This window comes from Cyprinus carpio, chromosome A5, assembly GCF_018340385.1.
Source record: "Cyprinus carpio isolate SPL01 chromosome A5, ASM1834038v1, whole genome shotgun sequence".
Taxonomy (NCBI): domain Eukaryota; kingdom Metazoa; phylum Chordata; class Actinopteri; order Cypriniformes; family Cyprinidae; genus Cyprinus; species Cyprinus carpio.
This window is the reverse complement of record NC_056576.1, coordinates 18462119-18481908: the sequence shown is the minus strand read 5'-3', so window position 1 is coordinate 18481908 and position 19790 is coordinate 18462119. Positions and strand designations below refer to the sequence as shown.

At 38.4% G+C, this 19790-nt stretch overlaps 1 protein-coding gene across 1 annotated transcript in view; it reads right to left on the bottom strand.

Moving 5' to 3' along the window:
- LOC109074077 (myosin heavy chain, fast skeletal muscle-like) overlaps positions 1–19790 on the bottom strand; it is a 36958-nt gene that overhangs the window by 17011 nt on the left and 157 nt on the right. Inside the window, 7 exon segments of the mRNA XM_042756287.1 lie at positions 18050–18161; positions 18319–18346; positions 18441–18597; positions 18682–18702; positions 18704–18826; positions 18901–19119; positions 19598–19635. Of these exon segments, the coding sequence (XP_042612221.1) occupies positions 18050–18161; positions 18319–18346; positions 18441–18597; positions 18682–18702; positions 18704–18826; positions 18901–19107 (648 nt within the window). The 5' untranslated portion in view covers positions 19108–19119; positions 19598–19635.

Genomic DNA, 19790 nt, shown 5'->3' with positions numbered 1-19790 from the left:
ATTTTGTAAGCTTTATATTCTAATCTCTTCATTAAGTCATAATCTTCAGCACTGGTATGTGTTTCCACAAAACATTTTGTAGCTGTATGATCCTGCTGAATGTAATCTCTACAAAGATATTAGGCACATGGAAAAAAAGTAACATGGCAGAGATTCAAATTCTTGCATTATCCTGAGGTGGGTGGGCGCGCTGGTTATAATGTTGATTAAATATCACAAGGCGGATCTCTGAAAGTATGTTACACGGCATGATAGTAAATTTTGGTGGGGGACTGGGACTATATGGAAAATATCCTGTGGGTGGCGACCTAATAAAAAAAATTGGCAGAGATGTACTTGCATTATCCTGTGGGTGGCGCGCTAATGGTAATGATTGAAAACCCAAAAATAAACTTACACGGAATATAAAAACGGCCCTGCATTTTCTCCCAAACAACCCCAACAAAACTACAAATAACAGCAAACTACTGTCGCATTCTATGGCAAATTACAGCAATCACAAAACCCATAACAATAAAAACCAGACCCTGCTGACAAAAACAATAGAAACCATCACAGAAATTCTAATGATTTACACTACAAACCATCAACTTTTAACCATTAAAACCATTAAATAATGTAGTGTGTTTTTTTGGGACATATTACATTAGGATTTAATGGTTTTAACAAAAGCCACCAACAGAAGGCAACCAATTAACAGTAGAGACCAACAAAGGCACCATTACAGTTTCCATTAAAACCAATACAATTTCATTATAACCAGTAAAACCATTAAAAATTATGTGATGGTTTCTAATTTTTTTTTCATTAGGGGATTGAAATAAATGTACTATTGTATGATTTAAAATATTTTTTAAATCTATAGAAAAAAATCAAAAAATTTTAATATTCACGTGACTTTCTCTCTCTCTCGGACGCAGTTTTCGCCTCTAACGGAGGTCTTAAAGGCCTCTTTTACTGAAGGCATTCTGTGTGTGTGCCATGTTAATCAGACTTATCACAGTAGGCGATTTTCATTTACTCTATTTAACTCAATAGGAGGTCTCAAATGTAACCCATTGTAGAATTTTCTCAGCGTGAAAGTGAGAAGCGAGTGAAAGACATTATGGTAAGTAAAGGCTAAAAATGTAAAGTATTTTACTGAAGGCAAGAGGTACTTCTAAAAAAAAAAATAAAAACTTAATCGGACGCAGTTTTCGCCTCTAACGGAGGTCTTAACAGCCTCTTTTACTGAAGGCAAGAGGTACTTCTAACATTAAAAATAAATAGTTACTCCAAATGGTAACATAAAATAATTGGGTAACTGCAGGATTTTTAAAAAAAAAATTTGAGAGCTTTAAGACCTTTTAAGACCTGCACTTCATATTTCAGCCTTCAAAACAATTTTTAAGAAAAGGGAAGAGTCAAAAGTATCAATTATTAATTTAAACAGTATTATTAGTCAATTATTATATTCAATTACATAAATATTAATCTTATTGTCTTGATGAAGGGAGCCAAACGAAAATCCAAAATAGGGAGGTTTTAATGGTGAAAAACAAACATACATAACTTTACCTAACTGGGGATCGGGAGCCCATCCTGGGCTTAACTGGGGATCGGGGTGCTCAGGAGATGAGGAAGGGATGGACGGAAACAATGGAGACGTAGGAGATTCAAGGCTGGGCGGAACCAGCAGAGACACAGGAGACTTACGTGGTGAAGGAGGTTCAGGGAAGTGCTCGAGGAAAATCTGGGGAGAGGATGGGTGCGGAGAAATCTGGAGGTAATGCCATATCCATGACACTATAGTTGGGGGCTGGTGATGGAGGGTGATCTGGAGGAGAGGGCGGTTTAATATATGGCTTGCCATATGACTCACCACCGGCTGCCGTGTAAGGATCCACCCTCCAGCCAAATAGCAGAATCCAGCGTTGAAGGTTTAATGCGTATTCGGTCTTTTACTTGCGCTTCTGAATTTCAGAATTTAGTGTAAATTTATTCTAGCTCCGTGTTCAATCTGACTCCAATTTCATGTGATCACTGAATTTAGACAATGTTTCTAGTTAAAAACCGATCACAAAGGTTGATTATGTATCAGTAGTCAGAGGATGTAGGTAGACTAATACATGTTTTGCCTGCCGCCTACTGCTTGCTTATGACAAAAGTGTAGTTCATTTAGTCTTTTCCCATACAACTTGCTAACAGCAGTGATAGACAGAAATCAGAAGGTCTCCGATGACATGCCTACTGCTTCTATCATTCTCGAGCCTTCAGTTTGACCTATCCTGGTCGTAGATTTGCGGTAACAAAAGCCTCCTCACAGTTTAGTAGTCAATGATTTCAGGAGAGTTTAGGATAAATCAAATATAACAATTTATTATTAGTCAGGTAAAACTGTATCATGTCAATTACATAATGAAACAATTAGAAGCCAATTTAAAAAGCGCAATTGTGAATCACATTGTAGTCGTGTTGCAACTTTGCTCCTGCACATAGACACTGTAGCCATATGGGGAACGGCCAAGTGATCCTCGCAGGAGGCACACAAATGTAACAGTTATCCTAATTTAAGACACATGCTCTAAAATGCATAGCAAAGCACTGTGTGTTTTAGAGAATAAACTTAACTAGCTAATGTGCACATGTACTGTAGTAGCACAAACAACTATACAGTGTGCTCTATGGGCACAATGTGTTTAACACAATTACATTTTTGAATAAATAATAGTATACCTAACTTCAGGAAGAGACATAGTATGGAGCATATGAAATACACTCCACACTACGGGCTTTCTGGATACAGAATCGCCTAGTAGTGTTTTGTCACTTCCCTTAAATACTCAGACAAGACAACAAAGAAGTCTTCAAATCAGTTGTAAAAACAAAAGTCCTTTTGGTTCTTTAGGTTCCCGTGATCACATCAGGGTCACACCTGGCTGGAGATAAACATTCTCAAAGACCCCTAAAGGGGGACACACACCCTTCACAGCAGAACACAATTCTACAAGTTTTAAATCTTTCTCATAATATAAATGACTACTGTGAAATTGAGACCATTTTACCAAATCACACAGAGACCTTTAAAATGACACCAAACATGAAGTTTACAATCATGAATCCTGAAGATATAGTAAGTGTTTTATGTGAGAATAGTAACTTGAGTTCTTGGCATTTCTGTCAACTTTTAGTGACCTGGACCATGTACCCAGGGGGAAAGGATGGGTGAAGAGATCAAAAAAATAAATGGTCTTTCTTCTAGATCAGATTTCTATCTGATCAAATCATTGCGAGAGTTCCTGAATGTCTGGCTTCACAAAGAATTAATTTCATAAGGAAATAATTTCACTCCTTACACCACATTGGCGGGCCGCGGGCTGAGGGAGATAGCGGAGTTCGGGAGAAGCTACTGGGGTGGTTGGGTTTGGGCAGGCGGGAGGAGCTGTTGGAGTGGTATGTAGAGGTTCCCTGCTCGGAGTGAGCAGGCGCAACACGGCTCATTCCTGAGGGGACTGGACGAGGAAATTTTGGCTGTTCATGAACTTCTTCCACCTCGAAGTCCTAATTGTTTAACCAGAGGACCAGATTAATAAGCTCAATCAAGGGGAAATCACCACCTGGAAGAGTGCAACGTATTGGGTCCTCGTCCAGCAAAAAACAAGCGCCCAGGAACAAGTCGTGATAACTCACCTGGTTTGCGAGCTCGAGGACATCCCCTACTTATCGTCCCAACCTCCAACCGCTCTGCCTCAAACACCTTAGCTCTTCCTCAGCCTGCATTTTCAGTTTCAGTCAGTTCTTCTGTAACAAGTGCATGTCTTCAGATGAAGGGAGCCAGACGAAAATAGGGAGGTTTTAATGATGACAATGGTGAAAAACAAACACATACATAACTTTACCTAACTTAACACTATGATACTTCAAGAACCAACAAACTACTGTAGAACTAAACAGACCGGGTTTATAAACACAAAGGAAGTAATCAGAAGAACAGAAACAGGTGGGGAGTAATCAATTAACTAAACAAGAAAAGGAACATGACCAAATAAGGAAAACTCAAAAGAAACAGGAGAATAGAAGTCCATGATTGTGACGTCTTAATTGTTTAGATTTTTATAATGCATTAGCTTTTTGTTGATCCACTGGTTCACATTGAAAAATATGTAGCAAAAATAGTAGACGGGATTACTGAAAAAACAAATTCGTTCTCTGGCAAGCAATTTTCACTTTCGGAACTAGCAGTTTCCCCGGTAACGGCAGTATGTTACAAAGCAGCGCGCCTGACTTTGAAACATGCATTGCTCAAGTTTATTCAGTGAAATCATAACCTTTTGAAGTTTAATCTACATACTAATCTATATTGCAATTTTTGTTTTTCTGTCCCCAAAGTTAAGACCTCTTATAATTAAGACTTTATATAATTTTAGAGTTTACATGCCTTAAATTTAAATGGTTTAACTGAAGACTTTTTAAGGACAAGCAGAAACCCTAAGAACATAGTTCAGTGCAAACATTTCTGTCATGCATTTGGCAAAAAGCTTTTGTTGACAATGCATTTTACTTTTGATATTTGAGGCAAGTGCAACTCTGGCGTCCCCGTTGTTTGTGCGTAGCGGTGTGATGACGATTTAAATAAACATATCAGTATCCCCTTGAACTTGGTAAAAAGATAACCTGTTTACCATCTTGACTGGAAAATGCTGTTTTCATGGTCAGTTTTTCATTTTTTATTTGCTAATGTTAGTGAATGTTTACATTAGAGTGCATGTACCTACTACACTGAAATTAATACGGGGAGCGGCTGGAAACTAGCGACCTCTCCTGGTTGGAGATAGTATTAAACTAAAAGCAATCTTTACGTGAGTTACATTTCAAATATTTTAAAATTGATCATCCGCATAAAATGCACGCATAAAATGCTGTATAATAATTGCCTTAGTATTTATCAACTCCAAATGTTGATTTAGAATGTTACAAGTTGGGGAGCAATTCGGGTGAGGAAAGAAGATCATGTCTATTCTCAGAATAAACAAAATAAACACAACAGAACCATATATAGGCTATTCGTGTGAGGACATTTAAACTAAAGGATTTAACGTATAGCCTACTTTGTTAATTTGATCCAGTAGGCCTACTCAACATAGGAAAAAAACATACATGCCAACTTGTTAATGACTTGATGCAGCATTCGTTCCCTCACGCATCGCGATTACACGAACATGGCACAACGCGAATTTTCTCAAACTTTTCTTTTTTTTTTTGCGAATTTTTTCAAACTCTGGTGAAGTTGTGTGCCGTCATGATGTAGTATTTTGGCGCATGCGCATTAAACAAAAGAGACACTGCGTGGTTGCGTATTACTTCAAGCTTTCCATTTCTATTCAAGTTCAAGTTGTTCTAGTTCGTTGTGTAGTTAGTCCAAAGACTATGGTTAGACTCATTCACCTAACTAAAAGTCATTTTTTTACAGTGCAGCGTAGCCTATAATAGAAACCAAATGTAGGCTATTTGAATTCAAATTAATTAAGTTTAGATTTGTTAAACTTTTGCTTGCAATTAATGCACTTAAATGTGTTTAAGTGAACAACATAATGATATTGAAAGTATTCTGTACACAGATGTAAATTACAGTACTATTACATACAAATACAGTACTCTCATAAATGACACTGTATGTGTCAAAAAATTTAACTTTATAGAGTTCATCGCGCAGGAGCTGGTGATGAAAATTTCAACAATAAGCCTTATTGGAGTATAGCCTACTGTATAAGAAAGTGTATTGAAGTTTATTTTAATTTTTTATTAATTGCATTAAAGCACATAGTATATATTATAGACTGAATAGTAATACATTTAAAATACATTAACAAATGACATTTTGGAGAACACACTTAAGTTGAAATTAAAATTATTTCACATGTGCTTTAATATATTGATAAATATATTAAAAGAAGTGCACTTATTTTAAACAATAAAATCATAATTATGTAAAATCTATGTTTAAATAATACTTAATTAGACATTATCATAAAGTGCATTTTTATAAAGTGCACTTAAGTATGTTAAGACCTATTGTCTTTAAAGTGTACTCTCTTTAAGTTCTCTTTAGTGACCTTTAATTTAAATTATATTATATTATCTGCAAGTGCACTTTTTAAAAAGTATACTTTTAAGATTTGAAGTATACAATTACAATTAAACACACTTCTTTTTCACAAGGGAAGACACTAAACCATTTCTGTAAAGTAAATATTGAAAAGAAACGTGTCAGTCACATGTAAGAAAGTGTCAGGAAGAGTTGTAGGTATTATTTCTGTGATTTTAGTGACTAAACCTGAAAGCAGTGAAAACAACACTGACCCTGCGTCTCAATGTTCATAGTATCCAGTAGCGGTTTTAGGCACGGGCGAACTCCCCAGCCGCCATTTTCCCAACCTTTTTCGTGACACATTGGGGGCGGCAGCACACGCGCAGATTTAAAAAAAAAAAAAAAAAAAAAATCCTCTGCGTCGCGAAGCGGTTTTTCATCATTTATATAATTTCACTGTGTGTGGAATTGTCAAATTGGCGCTCCCTGCAGCTGCCAGCGCCCCTGCTTGCTGAAAATGTACCATGCACAGAAGCTGGGTGTTGTGAGAGAAGTGTAAAAGGGGGTGGGGCGAGAGGCGCGGGCGACATTTCACCTCTGGGTCTCTCTCAAATGGAACGGACGGGGACGGGGGATCCACTCTAGTAATATAATTAATAATAGGCTAAGTCAGTCACACACCTCGACTTTCTTCCAAATAACGCACATTTCATTCATAATGTTATAATACAGGCCTATAGTTCCTGCAAATGAAACTAGGTAATACAAAACGATTATGCGGTCATCAAGGTGAATTGGTTTAGTCTTGACTTCTGGTCGTGAGTGAAAAAAAGGTCAAAGCCAAAACTTTCCAAATTTCCAAAAAAAATAAACAGAGATGGAGAAGAAAAGGTCAAAGCTACCAGGTGCCCAATTTCGAAAAAAAAAGGAAAAGAAGAAGAGGAGAAACGAGCAAAAGATAAAGGTATGCAACTATGTTCTCTCTCTCTGTATGATTACAGTATCCATGTCATGAATGAAGGGCTAATGTTAATTGGTGGTGGGTATAACTCTTTGTTAGCCTTTTTGCTATGATGCTTGCTATGCTTATACAAAATAATTTGGTTTCAACTCAATCACGAGATCTAATTTATAATATTGTGCTTTGCAATAAAACTGTTACAAGTTCAGTTATCATTTCCATCAGTTGGTTTAACGTTAGGCCTTGTAAATAACCAACGGCATTTTCAAATCTGTAGGTTAAAGACGAACATTTGCTATTTATTTGCTACACAGTATGCTAAGTATAGTTTTACAAGTCATAACTAAAAGTGTGTCATGCATAGAATTTGAGGCAGTAACCAAAGAGCTAATGGTTCCTCCATGAAATTTAGATTAATATGCAAATTTGGTTGAAAAATATCCTGAAACCCAAAAAGTTTTTGATGATTAAAAAATAAAATCCCATTGTTTTTGCCTATACATATAATTTAAAGTCATTTTATTTTTTAAACAACTGAGTCCCAGTGACCATAGCATAACATGAATAAAATATAATTTTTCAATAATTTTTTTTTTTTTTTTACCATTTGTTTATATGCTCTAAACAATGTGATGACATGGGGGGTTAAAAAAAACGAAAAAAATAAAATAAATAAATGTTTTTTTCCGGGTCTAGGAGTAGCGCGTGTAATGACTGACATTTAGTGTGTAAGAGCATGTTTATGTAACCCTTCTATTACGTTTTGAGTCAATTTGAGCCCAGGCTGTTTTAGGCTTGGGCGGTTTGGGCGTTTTAGGGGGGGGGGATACTATTTATCCATCCTAAATAGTATGTAAGATTAGAATAAGTGTGCCCCAAAGCATAGTATGTTGAAGTGTATGCCAAAGGTTCACGGATGGTCTACTATTTCAGGTCGATTTTTGAAGTCTGGATCAATGCCGAGCAGCAACCTTGCGCTCTCTCTCATGAAGCCAACAAGGAAGTGACTAAAACTACAATTCATCGACTGGCCGCTTGAGGCTGTCTGCAAATGGGAGTCAGTCCCATAGACTCCCCATGTTAAAATGCCCAACTTTACAGCAGAAAAAAAAAAATGTGTTTACAGCCTGTTACAAAAAGTGGTTTTGGTCTATATAGCTATTTTTGCCCTTCGTGACAACTGTGAGGGGGGTGAATTTTTTTTATAACTCATCTGTTTAAATTATATTAAGCCTTAAAGTTCTGCATAATTAAGGACGTGGCCGCTGACAATGCCGGCGAGCTAGGTGGGCGTGGCTTCAGCGACCAAAATCATTTTTTTGCACCAGGCTGTAAACATGTTTTTTTCTGCTGTAAAGTTGGGCATTTTAACATGGGGAGTCTATGGTTTAAAAAATTTTAACATGGGGAGTCTATGGGACTGACTCCCTTTTGCAGCCAGCCTCAAGCGGCCAGTCGATGAATTGCAGTCATACCCAAACACAAATACGATCCTGCACAGTAACCCAGCAGCACAAAAATCTTTCTGCCCACTATGTGCTTCAAATACGCTCTTCAGAAATATGCGGGTGACGTCATGGACACTGTGTCCATGTTTTTATACAGCCGCAAGGTTTAATTTGGGTTTTGTTTGTGTATGTTTTTTTTTTAGTTTTATTGTATGTGTTACATTATATATTACATTATATAAGACTAATAGACTGCAACGGTTTGAGTCAAAAATCTTGGTTTGTGTTCTACTGAAGAAACAAAGTCACCTACATCTTGGATGCCCTGGGGGTAAGCAAATAAACATCAAATTTTCATTTTTGGGTGAACTATCCCTTTAATGGGCTGTTTTTCAGCTCATAAGGGTCCACTATTGTGCCCTCCAAGATATTAATTCAACAACTCCAGTAAGCTAGTGTGGAGCTAGTGTCATCCACCTTTGTGTGGAGCAGAATTTCCACCTGAACATTTACATTTTTAGTCTACATTTGGCAGGCGCTTTTATCCAAAGCAACACACATTACATTCAATGTATAGTCTGCATGTTTTATCCATTCATGACTTAGCTACTATTTTTCTTGCACGAGTGGAGGAAACCTTTATGAACAAGCTTTTTTACATTCTTGACACGGCTATAATGTGTATTAGAACTTTAGAATATTTCAATATTTAAGTGATAATGTCATTTTTAAAATTAATTTATTTGAGAATAAAATTCATCTAAAGATCACTCCAAAACAAGTATCTAGTGTGCACAGATTTATTTAAAAAGGAATATTACATGTAAATCTACAGAACAATCATATTATATGACTTCAGTAGAGCCTTCCATCAGGTTTGAGGGTTTCACTCTTCTTTGGCCTGAGACAGAAAAAAAGGGCATACAGAAGTCATGTAAATGATCAGTACATAAGCTGAATACTGTATGTTTCTTCTCAGTAAGTGCAAGAAATCATTTATTGTACTTAGTTCAGACTCTGTTATTATGAAACTGACCTTTCCAGCATCACGGCTCTTGGCTCTGAGCTTGTTGACTTGAGACTCAGCAATGTCAGCACGCTCCTCAGCCTCCTCCAGCTCATGCTGCACCTTCCTCAACTTGGACAGATGAGAGTTGGCTTGCTCCTCCTAAAGAGTACCAATTTTACCATGTTTGTTAACTGAGCTGTGGAACATCAGTGATATTGCACCAGTAAATAAATTACTAATGAATTAATAAAAGTTCATAAATTTAACATACCGCCTCCTCAGCCTGCCTTTTGTAGGCTTTGACCTTCAGCTGCAGCTTATCAACCAGATCCTGAAGTCTGTTGATATTCTTTTTATCCTCCTCAGTCTACAAACAATAAAAAATATTTCATAGATTTGCATGGATAAATCTCTGGAATTGGTTGGGTATGATCATACCTGATAAGACAGCTCTTTCACTCTCCTCTCATATTTACGGACACCCTTAACAGCATCAGTTCCACGTCTCTGTTCTGCTTCAATTTCAGCCTCAAGCTCACGGACCTTTGACAGCACATACAAGGTTTCAGACAAAGTGTACACCTGAGTAGGTATTGCCTAGTAACTACTTTTGGAACCTGAGATGGTGCTTTTAATTTTAGGTCTAAGCAACATCTTCAAGAGATTTTATCCTAAAATTATATTTTATATGAAAAAAAAAAATCTTTACCCTACTCTCCAGTTTCTGGAGTTGTTTCTTTCCTCCCTTCATGGCCAGATTCTCAGCCTCATCCAGACGGTGCTGCAGGTCCTTCACTGTGACCTCCAGATTCTTCTTCATCCTCTCAAGGTGAGCACTGGTGTCCTGCTCTTTCTTCAGCTCTTCTGCCATCATTGCAGCTTTGCACAAATACAGAAATTCATTAGATCCACATTTTTCAGGACACCTCTTGTGAAACATTTGGCAGCTACTGTTTCTCACATCAGTGATGGCCTTCTTGGCCTTCTCCTCTGCATTTCTGGCTTCCTGAATAGTGTCATCAACTTCACTCTGGATCTGAACAAGGTCAGCCTCAAGCTTCTTCTTGGTGTTCAGGAGACTTGTGTTCTGCAACATGAAAAGCAACAGCATGAGTATTTTAGATGAGGCTCTCAATTTCCTTCATTTCATTGTAAAACCAATATGCCCTTACCTGTGAGTGCAGCAGCCCGACACGCTCACTGGCGTCCACCAGCTCTTGTTCAGCCACTTTGCGACCTCTCTCTGTCTGCTCCAGAGCAGCTCTCAGCTCCTCAATCTCAGCTTGCATCAGAGTGTTTCTGCGCTCCACCATGGCCACCTGCTCCTTCATGTCTTCCTGTCCTCTCAGAGCATCATCAAGGTGCAGTTGGGCGTCCTGAACATAACAATAGCTTTACAATAAGCTTGCAGTGTGCTTTCTGTTGGTCTTTACTAAACATAGGCTAGATTATACAAACATACTAATGCAACTTAAAGTCAAAGAGAAGACACATACCTTGAGTTGTCCCTGAACGTTCCTGAGCTGTTTCTGGGCCTCAGCAGCCTGCCGATTGGCGTGGCTCAGCTGAATCTCCATCTCATTAAGGTCTCCCTCCATCTTCTTCTTGATTCTCAGGGCATCATTCCTGCTTCTGACCTCAGAGTCCAGATTGCTCTGCATGGATTCAGTGACTCTCTGGCTGTTCCTCTTGATCTGCTCCATCTCCTCATCCTTCTCTGCAAGCTTCCTGTCAATCTCACCCTTGACCTGGTTTAGCTCAAGCTGGACACGGAGAATCTTGGACTCCTCATGCTCCAGAGTGCCCTATTAATAATAAAAACAACATTGAAAGACAGTACAATGGTTTTAGCCAGATTTAAATACTGATCTTCAGATACTCACTTCAGCCTCCTCCAGGGCGGTCTGAATCTCTGCCTTCTCAGTCTCCACTGCTTTTTTGGCCTTTTCCAGCTCATGGATGCTCTTACCTGTCTCACCTAACTGCTCTGTCAGATCTGAAATCTCCTCTGTACAAAGGAAAAATATAATCTGTATCATTATGAATATTCAGTAATCATATATGTTTACTTTATAATGTTTGATTCTTACGCTGCAGATTCTTGTTCTCTCTCTTGAGGGTTTCCAGCTGATCCAGAGACTCCTCATAGGAATTCTTCATCTTGAACAGCTCAGTGCTGAGTGAACGAGCCTCTTTCTGGGCTCCTTCCAGCTCTGCCTGACCTTCCTCATATTTCTGCTTCCATTCTGCCAGGACCTTTAGATGAAGATATTTTAGGGTCAGGTTTCATTTGCAATTTTAAAAGAGAAAGTGTACCTTGTCAAAGTTCCTCTGCTTCTTGTCAAGGTTGGCAGCCAAAGAGTTTACCTTATCAAAGTTCCTCTGCTTCTTGTCAAGGTTGGCAGCCAAAGAGTTGGCTCTCTCCACATCAATCATGAGGTCCTCCACTTCACCCTGGAGTCTCTGTTTGGTCTTCTCCAGAGATGCACATTTGGAATTCACAGCCTCAATTTGTTCCTCTGCCTCTTGCAGGCGCTGAGCCAGCTTCTTCCTGTTAAGCATTACACATTGCATTGTATTCAAAGCCATAAAACAGCTGTGAGAATCAGGAATAATATTCAGTAATCTACGTACTTGGACTCTTCAAGCTCCTCAGTGCGCTGGATGGCGTCAGTTTCATATTTGGTTCTCCACTGAGCAACTTCACTGTTGGCCTTTGACATTCCCCGCTGCAGCTCAGCCTTTGCCTCCTGCTCTTCCTCAAACTGCTCACGGAGCAGGTCACAGTCATGACGGGCTGATTGCACAGCGTGGGCCAGTGCGTTCTTAGCCTAGGAGACAAAGTCACATAATATTAGCTTTGTTGTATAGTAAGTAGAAAATATGTGTTTGTATTGATCATGCTGTATTACCTTAACCTCCTCTTCAATCTGCCTCTTAAGCTCCTCAGTTTGCTGAGTGAAAGCTTGTTTGCCTCTGGTGAGCTGAGAAACCAGAGCCTCCTTCTCCTCAATCTGACGGCCAAACTCACCTGTTTAGATTTAGATTCACTCTGTCAGACTGTGCAAAATCTCTTTTAGTTAAAATCAAAACAAACTCTTTGAAAGCAAAATTTAATTATGTGTGCTTGCTTTAATAAGACTTTGTCAGATATTCAGTGCTAAATAATCTTGATACACCATACTCAATTACTACTGAAGTAGTATTAATTTCATCATGATTGTCATTGGGTTACCATTTTCAGTTTGAAGTCTCGCTCTTTGAGCACTGAGGTCATTTATCTGGCGAATGTTCTCATCATTCTTGGACTTAATTTCACTAAGTTGGTCCTCAAGGGTGCGGCAGAGCTTCTCAAGATTAGCCTGCAAATACAGAAGTCATTAGATGTCTGAAAAACATCAAGACATGTTTTATATACTTTAGACACAAAATTACCAACCTTTGCTTTGGCAACAGCCTCCATGTTGCTGGAGAGATCATCAATCTCCATTTTGTATTCACTCTTCTCTTTCTCAAGCTTCTGCTTGACACGCTGAAGGTTGTCGATTTGCTCTCCCAGCTCAGCCACACTGTCTGCCTGCTTCTTACGGAGGGCTGCAGCAGTAGCTTCATGCTGGAGGGTGGACTCTTCAAGATCACGACGCAGCTTCTGGAATTCAGCTTCACGCTTCTTATTCATCTCGATCTGAGCAGCAGTGGCTCCTCCAGCCTCCTCAAGCCTCTCACTGATCTCCTCAAGTTCCCTGGAGAGATCAGCTCTCTGCTTCTCAACCTTGGCACGAGCAGCACGCTCAGCCTCAATCTCTTCCTCCAGTTCCTCAATGCGAGCCTACAGTGGCAAGTAATCAATGAAATCTTATTAGTTTTTATTTTACCTTTTTCTTCAACAATATTAAAGAAAAAAAAAAAAAATCTAAAGAAATACCTGAAGCTCCTTGATCTTCTTCTGGAGTTGAGCACCCAGAGATTGTTCATCTTCAATCTTGCTGAGCAGCTGGCTTGTTTCAAAGTCTTTTCTGTGGTTATTCAATAATAAATATTTTGTAAAACAATAAGACAACAACAACAACAAAAAAGTTATCAATAAAAGATTTCAAAGACTTAATTTAATTACTTTTTAAGTTTCTCGTCAGATTGCTGCTTGTCATTTTCCAGGTCCATGATGGACTCTTGTGCTAATTTCAGGTCTCCTTCAAGCTTTCTCTTTGCTCTTTCCAGATCCATGCGGAGCTTCTTCTCTTGTTCAAGGGAACCCTCAAGCTATTGGAGAGTGATATATAAAATATGTTCAGGGCCAAAAAATAAAAATAAAGCTTGTATGAATTTATGAATTAATGACTTGTTTAATTAGTAACTCACATCATCAACTTGCTGCTCAAGTTTTGTCTTGGATTTGGTCAGGGTGTTGACTTTGTCCTCCTCTGCCTGAAGATCATCCAGGGTCTGCTGATGTGCCTCTTGGAGAGCTTTCTTCTCTTTTGTTAGTTTGGCAATGCTCTCATCCTGAGATGCCATTTCCTCAGTCAAGTTCTTGACCTGTGTGATTTGTTTTGTTCCAAATGAGCTTATTTTTTTACAATTCATTTTCTATATCATCATATAAGACCAAGATTAAACCAACTCAAACTCCAACCTTATTCTCAGTGGCATGTTTCTCCTTTTCCACTTTAGCCAAGGTGAGCTCCAGGTCATCAATGTCTTTCTTCAGCTCAGAGCACTCATCCTCCAGTTTTCTCTTCTTGGCTGTCAGTTCAGCATTGATTTCTTCTTCATCCTCCAGTCTCTCAGTTGTCTCTTTGAGTTTAGCTTCAAGCTGGATTTTGCTCTTGATCAGACCTTCACACCTCTCCTCAGCATCTGAGAGATTCTCAGATTCCTGTTAGGAAAATAGATCACTATAATCACTGGAAACCACATTGCTATTTTTAATGGAGCCAAAATTCAGTTAATTGAATAAGGAAAACTCACAGAAGCCACTTGCAGCTGCAGATCATTTTTCTCTTGCAGCAGTGCCACCATCTTCTCTTCAAGCTCCTTCTTTTTGGCTTCAGCCTTAGCAAGATTTTCTTTGCATTTTGTAAAGTCCTCTTTCATGGTTGCCAGCTCCTTCTCAGTCTCAGCACTCTTCAGCAGAGGCTTAATCTTGTAGTAAACTTTCATCCATGGCCAGTGTTTGACATTCACAAATGAGCGGATGTTGTATTGGATGGTGTAAATGGACTCCCTATGAATAAATCATCATTAAATGCCATAATCATCATTATTTACCATTCACACAGTTATCACATAGTCATCTTTATTTATGAGATTACTCACCTCCTCTCCATCATCTTCACAAACTCCCTCCTCATCACGTAACCACGGCAAAGAGCTTGAGTCATCGTGACCAGAGCAGCCAGTTTCTCATCACGCATCTCCTCAAGAGTACCCAGAAGACCAGCTTTGAAGAACACCTACATTTATACATAACAGCAAATCATAGGACATTGATTTACCTGTATAGGCTTAATAATCATGATTAATGAATCTTTGAAAGGCTGTAAAGTAGAATATGAACCTTTGTGTGTCCAAATCTGTACTGGTCGTGATCAATATCAATGGATCCCAGGAGTTTCTCACAGGCCTTCTTGTTGTCAATAAACTGCCCCTCTGGGATTACACTGGCATTCAGCACCTTGTATCTGTGTTAAATTGAACAAAATGCTTCATATTTTTAAATTAAGAGCCTCATACAGTAATTGGTGTTTTCATGCGTTCCCATTTACCTCTGCTTGAAGTCACCGTAGAGGATTCTGCTGGGGAAGCCCTTTCTACAGATTCTGATGCCCTCCAGCACACCGTTACACCTCAGCTGGTGGATAACCAGGAAGTTCTCCATCAGACCTGTAGAAAACAGTTTACATCATGAGCTAGGTAAATTAAGATTAATATGAAATATTGTATTAATGCCAGAATATCTGTTAGCCCTTTATTACTTTACCTGGAGTCTTGGACTCATTGGGAATCAGACAACGCACAAAGTGAGGGTGGGTGCTCCTCAAGTTGGTCATGAGCTTGCCCAAATTCTCCTGTGGAGAACAGAAAAGGGACATCATGCTTTGTTTTTCTTTTTCCCTTCAAATACAGCAATATTGCTGTGACATCATACCCTGAACTGGGAGGACACAGTCTGCATGGAGCCACCCTTCTTCTTGCCTCCCTTCTTGCCGGTCTCTATTGAGGTAAAAATGCAAATGAACAAATAGAAGTGCAAAAATAAGAACGAAAGTGCAAAACTGAGTCAAAGGTTGGTTAAATTAACGTCCGTAATTATATTAGTAACACTTTTTTCCTCATTACCTTCAACAACGGGTGGGTAGAGAGTAGCCAGCAGTTTGACAGAAGACTTCTGGTAAAGCTGCACAACAGACTCATTCAGTGGATCCTTGTTCTTGTCCAACCAGCCAGAAATGTTGTAGTCCACAGTTCCAGCGTAGTGGACCAGAGAGAAGTGGGCCTCAGCCTTGCCTTTGGCAGGCTTTGGTTTCTGGAAAGCATTGCACTTGCCAAGATGCTGATCATACAGCTTGTTCTTGAAGGAAGTGTCTGTAGCCTTGGGGAACATGCACTCCTCTTCAAGGATGGAGAAGATACCCATGGGCTGTTTATAAAAGAATGTTGTTTATTGCTACAAATAAGTGATTTTTGAGAATGAAAAATGAAAACTGAAAAGTTCATAAACCAGTAAAAACCTTCTCAATGAGCTCAATGCAAGCAGCCAAGTCCATGCCGAAGTCAATGAACTCCCAAATAATGCCCTCCTTCTTGTACTCCTCTTGTTCCAGCACAAACATGTGGTGGTTGAAAAACTGTTGCAGTTTCTCATTAGTGAAGTTGATGCACAGCTGCTCCATGCTGTTGAACTGCAGGAAGAAAAGCAGTTTACTTACTACTGAATATGACACAGTTTACCATGAAAATTATAAAAGAATCATTCTCACATCAAAGATCTCAAAGCCAGCAATATCCAGCACACCAATGAAGAAATTTCTTTGTTGTTTTGTGTCCAACATCTGGTTGATACGAATGACCATCCACAAGAACATCCTCTCATAGATAGATTTGGACAAGGCGCTTACAGAGTTGTAAACCTGTAAGTAGAATAGAGTGAAATTTTTAGTAAAAATAAATTTTCAGGTTAAATACATTGACAAGCTGGAAATATGTTAATACATACCTGTGGTACGGTCTGGCCTTTGGTCACAAACTCATTTCCGACCTTGACTCTGGGGTAGCACAAAGCCTTCAGCATATCAGCAGAGTTCAAACCCAGAAGGTAGGCGATTTTGTCAGCCTCTGCAAATAAAAAGTTACAAAAATATCCATTCCTTTTCTTGTTTTGAAAACTAACCCCAGCTTTTCTTTATTTCAATAGAAACAATGATCTCTCAAATCAAAGCACTGTGTGTGATGACAAAGATTGGTATTATTTAGTCTCACCCTCTGTGCCATCAGGCTCAGCCTGCTCCTCACGCTGCTTCTGCTTGAACTTCATGTTACCATGATGGAGCACAGCTCCAGTGAACTTGTAGATGCCCATCTTCTCCTCAGCACTGAAGCCCAGAATGTCAATAGCAGACTGGAAATTACAGAGTAGAATAAGCTCGTTGATCAGTCATATTTATATAGAATATGTTAATATTCAAACAGCATTGACTCACATCAGTAGCCATCAGCTCCTCTTTATCATCAATGCTTGCTACTGTGATCTGACCCTGACTGCACATGGGGAAGTCATAGGGGTTGGTGGTGATAAGCGTCATTTCTGTAAAACACACAGAGCATTTACTATTATTGTTGTTGTTGGTTTTAAGTATCTTACAATAATTATTATCAAGCATTGAGACACTGAATAAAACTATGTGTATCTACCAATCAGCTCAGGCTTGTGGTTGGTCATCATCTGGTAGAAGATGTGGTAGCCTCTCTCATCTGGAAGCTGGAATGTCACTCTAGACTTTTCCAGCAGATCTGTTGAGAGAATGCACTTGAGTCACAATCATCTGAAGAGTGGCAGACAAAGATAAAAGTGCAGGATTGGTAAATGAAATCATCTACACCTACATGTCTCAATGTCAGCACTAGCCAATTTTCCTGATGTACCGAAGTGAATTCTGATGAATTTACCCTGTTTGAAACAAAATAAGATAATACATAAATAATATTAATAATAATCTCTTTATAGAAATCTCTGTTGTACTCTACTGTATGTAAATATAAAGTGGTAAACTTACAAAACGAGAGGAGTTGTCATTTCTCACAGTCTTGGCATTACCATAAGCCTCAAGCAGAGGGTTGGCAGCAATAATCTGGTCCTCAAGAGAGCCCTGTTTTGTTTAAAGATTATTCATCATCATCATTATTATTATTGTTGTTGTTGTTGTTATATAATTTCTAAATACTCTTTGCAGCCATTTCACAAATTCAATATATTAAATATTGTGTGTGACAAGTATAACTGTCTTTATTTCAGAAAAATATACATATATTTTTAAGTACACTTATATTTTTACATAGTCTCATACCTGCATTTTGCTGGGGCCCTGCTCTTTCTTCTTATCACCATGAACTGCAACTGTGGCAAAGTACTGGATGACACGTTTGGTGTTCACAGTCTTTCCAGCACCAGACTCTCCACTGGTTTATTAAAGAATACAGAAGTATATTCTTATATTCTATTTTGTAAACATCTCCATATATATATATATATATATATATATATATATATATATATATATATATATATATATATATATACTTTATATTTGCCAAACAATGAAATGAAAATACTTACGTAATTAGGACAGACTGGTTTTCTCTATCTGTTGATTGCAATGTGTACAATGTCCAGTAAATCTCTTTTATTAACAGCAACTCTTATTTAAATCTATAGAATTAAATTCCGTAAGGTCTTACCAGTCAGCATGAACTGATAGGCGTTGTCAGAGACAGAGAAGTTGTGAGGTGGGGCCTCCATACGCTTTTTGCCTCTGTAGGCAGCCACCACTTCTGCATCATACACTGGGAGCCACTTGTAGGGATTCACAGTAGCGCAGAACAGCCCAGAGTAGGTCTGAAATGAGCAGAGACGTGGTCAGATTGCAACAACGCTGACAAAATGAATGTAAATGCTGTTTTACTTTGCTCCAGAACTTACGTAGATCATCCACGCGGCATAACCGCTCTTTGAGGTTATACAGCACAGAGGGTTCATTGAGATGGGTCATCATGGCCATGTCCTCAATCTTGTCAAACTTGGGAGGATTCATTGGGAAGACTTCATCCTCTTTAACAACTTTCTCCTATAAATTTGATCCATTAGATTTCAGAAAGACCAGAAAAATGTGTAAAATTAAATATGTAAAAAAAAATTCACCTCCTTAGTATCATTCACAATAACAGTGACTTTGGCACCGTCTTTGCTCTTGATGGTTCCCTTGACGTACAGCTCTTTAGGCTCAACCACATAGCAGGCACTCTTAGCATCGAATGGTTTGCTCTGAGCCTCGATTCTCTCCTTCTCTGGCTTACGAAGGAAAATGGCAGCTTTGCCATAAACGGCCATCTCCGCGTCCGTACTCATGGTGGCGGCTCACTAAAATTTGTAAAAAAGAAACATTGTAGTGCTTTTTGGATCAATGAAATAACTAGGGTCTTATGTAAGTCACGTCTATTAAAAAGAAAAAAGTTTATTAAAATAATAAAAAGAAAATGTGAACACATTAGTCCTTAATTGATTCTGTCCTTGATTAGCTCTGCTGTCACAAGATGCATTTTTTCTGGTGCATTGTAACACATAAACAAACTGTATAAACACAAATTAAACAGATTTGTTTTTTATTATTATTATTATTATTTCAGTTCTGTGTACCACAGTGCACATATGTTATGTGTTAAAAGTGTCACAAGTCCCACTTAAAATATGCTCTTGGACAAGTATAAAACACTTAGAACTCATTTATCCAAAAACATCACCACATCTACAATAATCAGTCTACATGCATTTGACCAAAGACCTACTAATATTCAACCAAATCTCCAATGCAGTAACAGAATGTATTTTCACCACCTACCTTCCTGCTTCTTAAGACCAGATGAATGTTTTACAGCCCTGCCAAGAAATTCAGTTAAACATAAACAACATTTAGACATAGATGGTTTATATGAATGTGGATGTAATATAAATGTTTATTTTATTTTAAAATTATGATCTTATTAAAGACTTTATCCTCTGTCATATCAATTTGTTTAGTACAATCTCACACA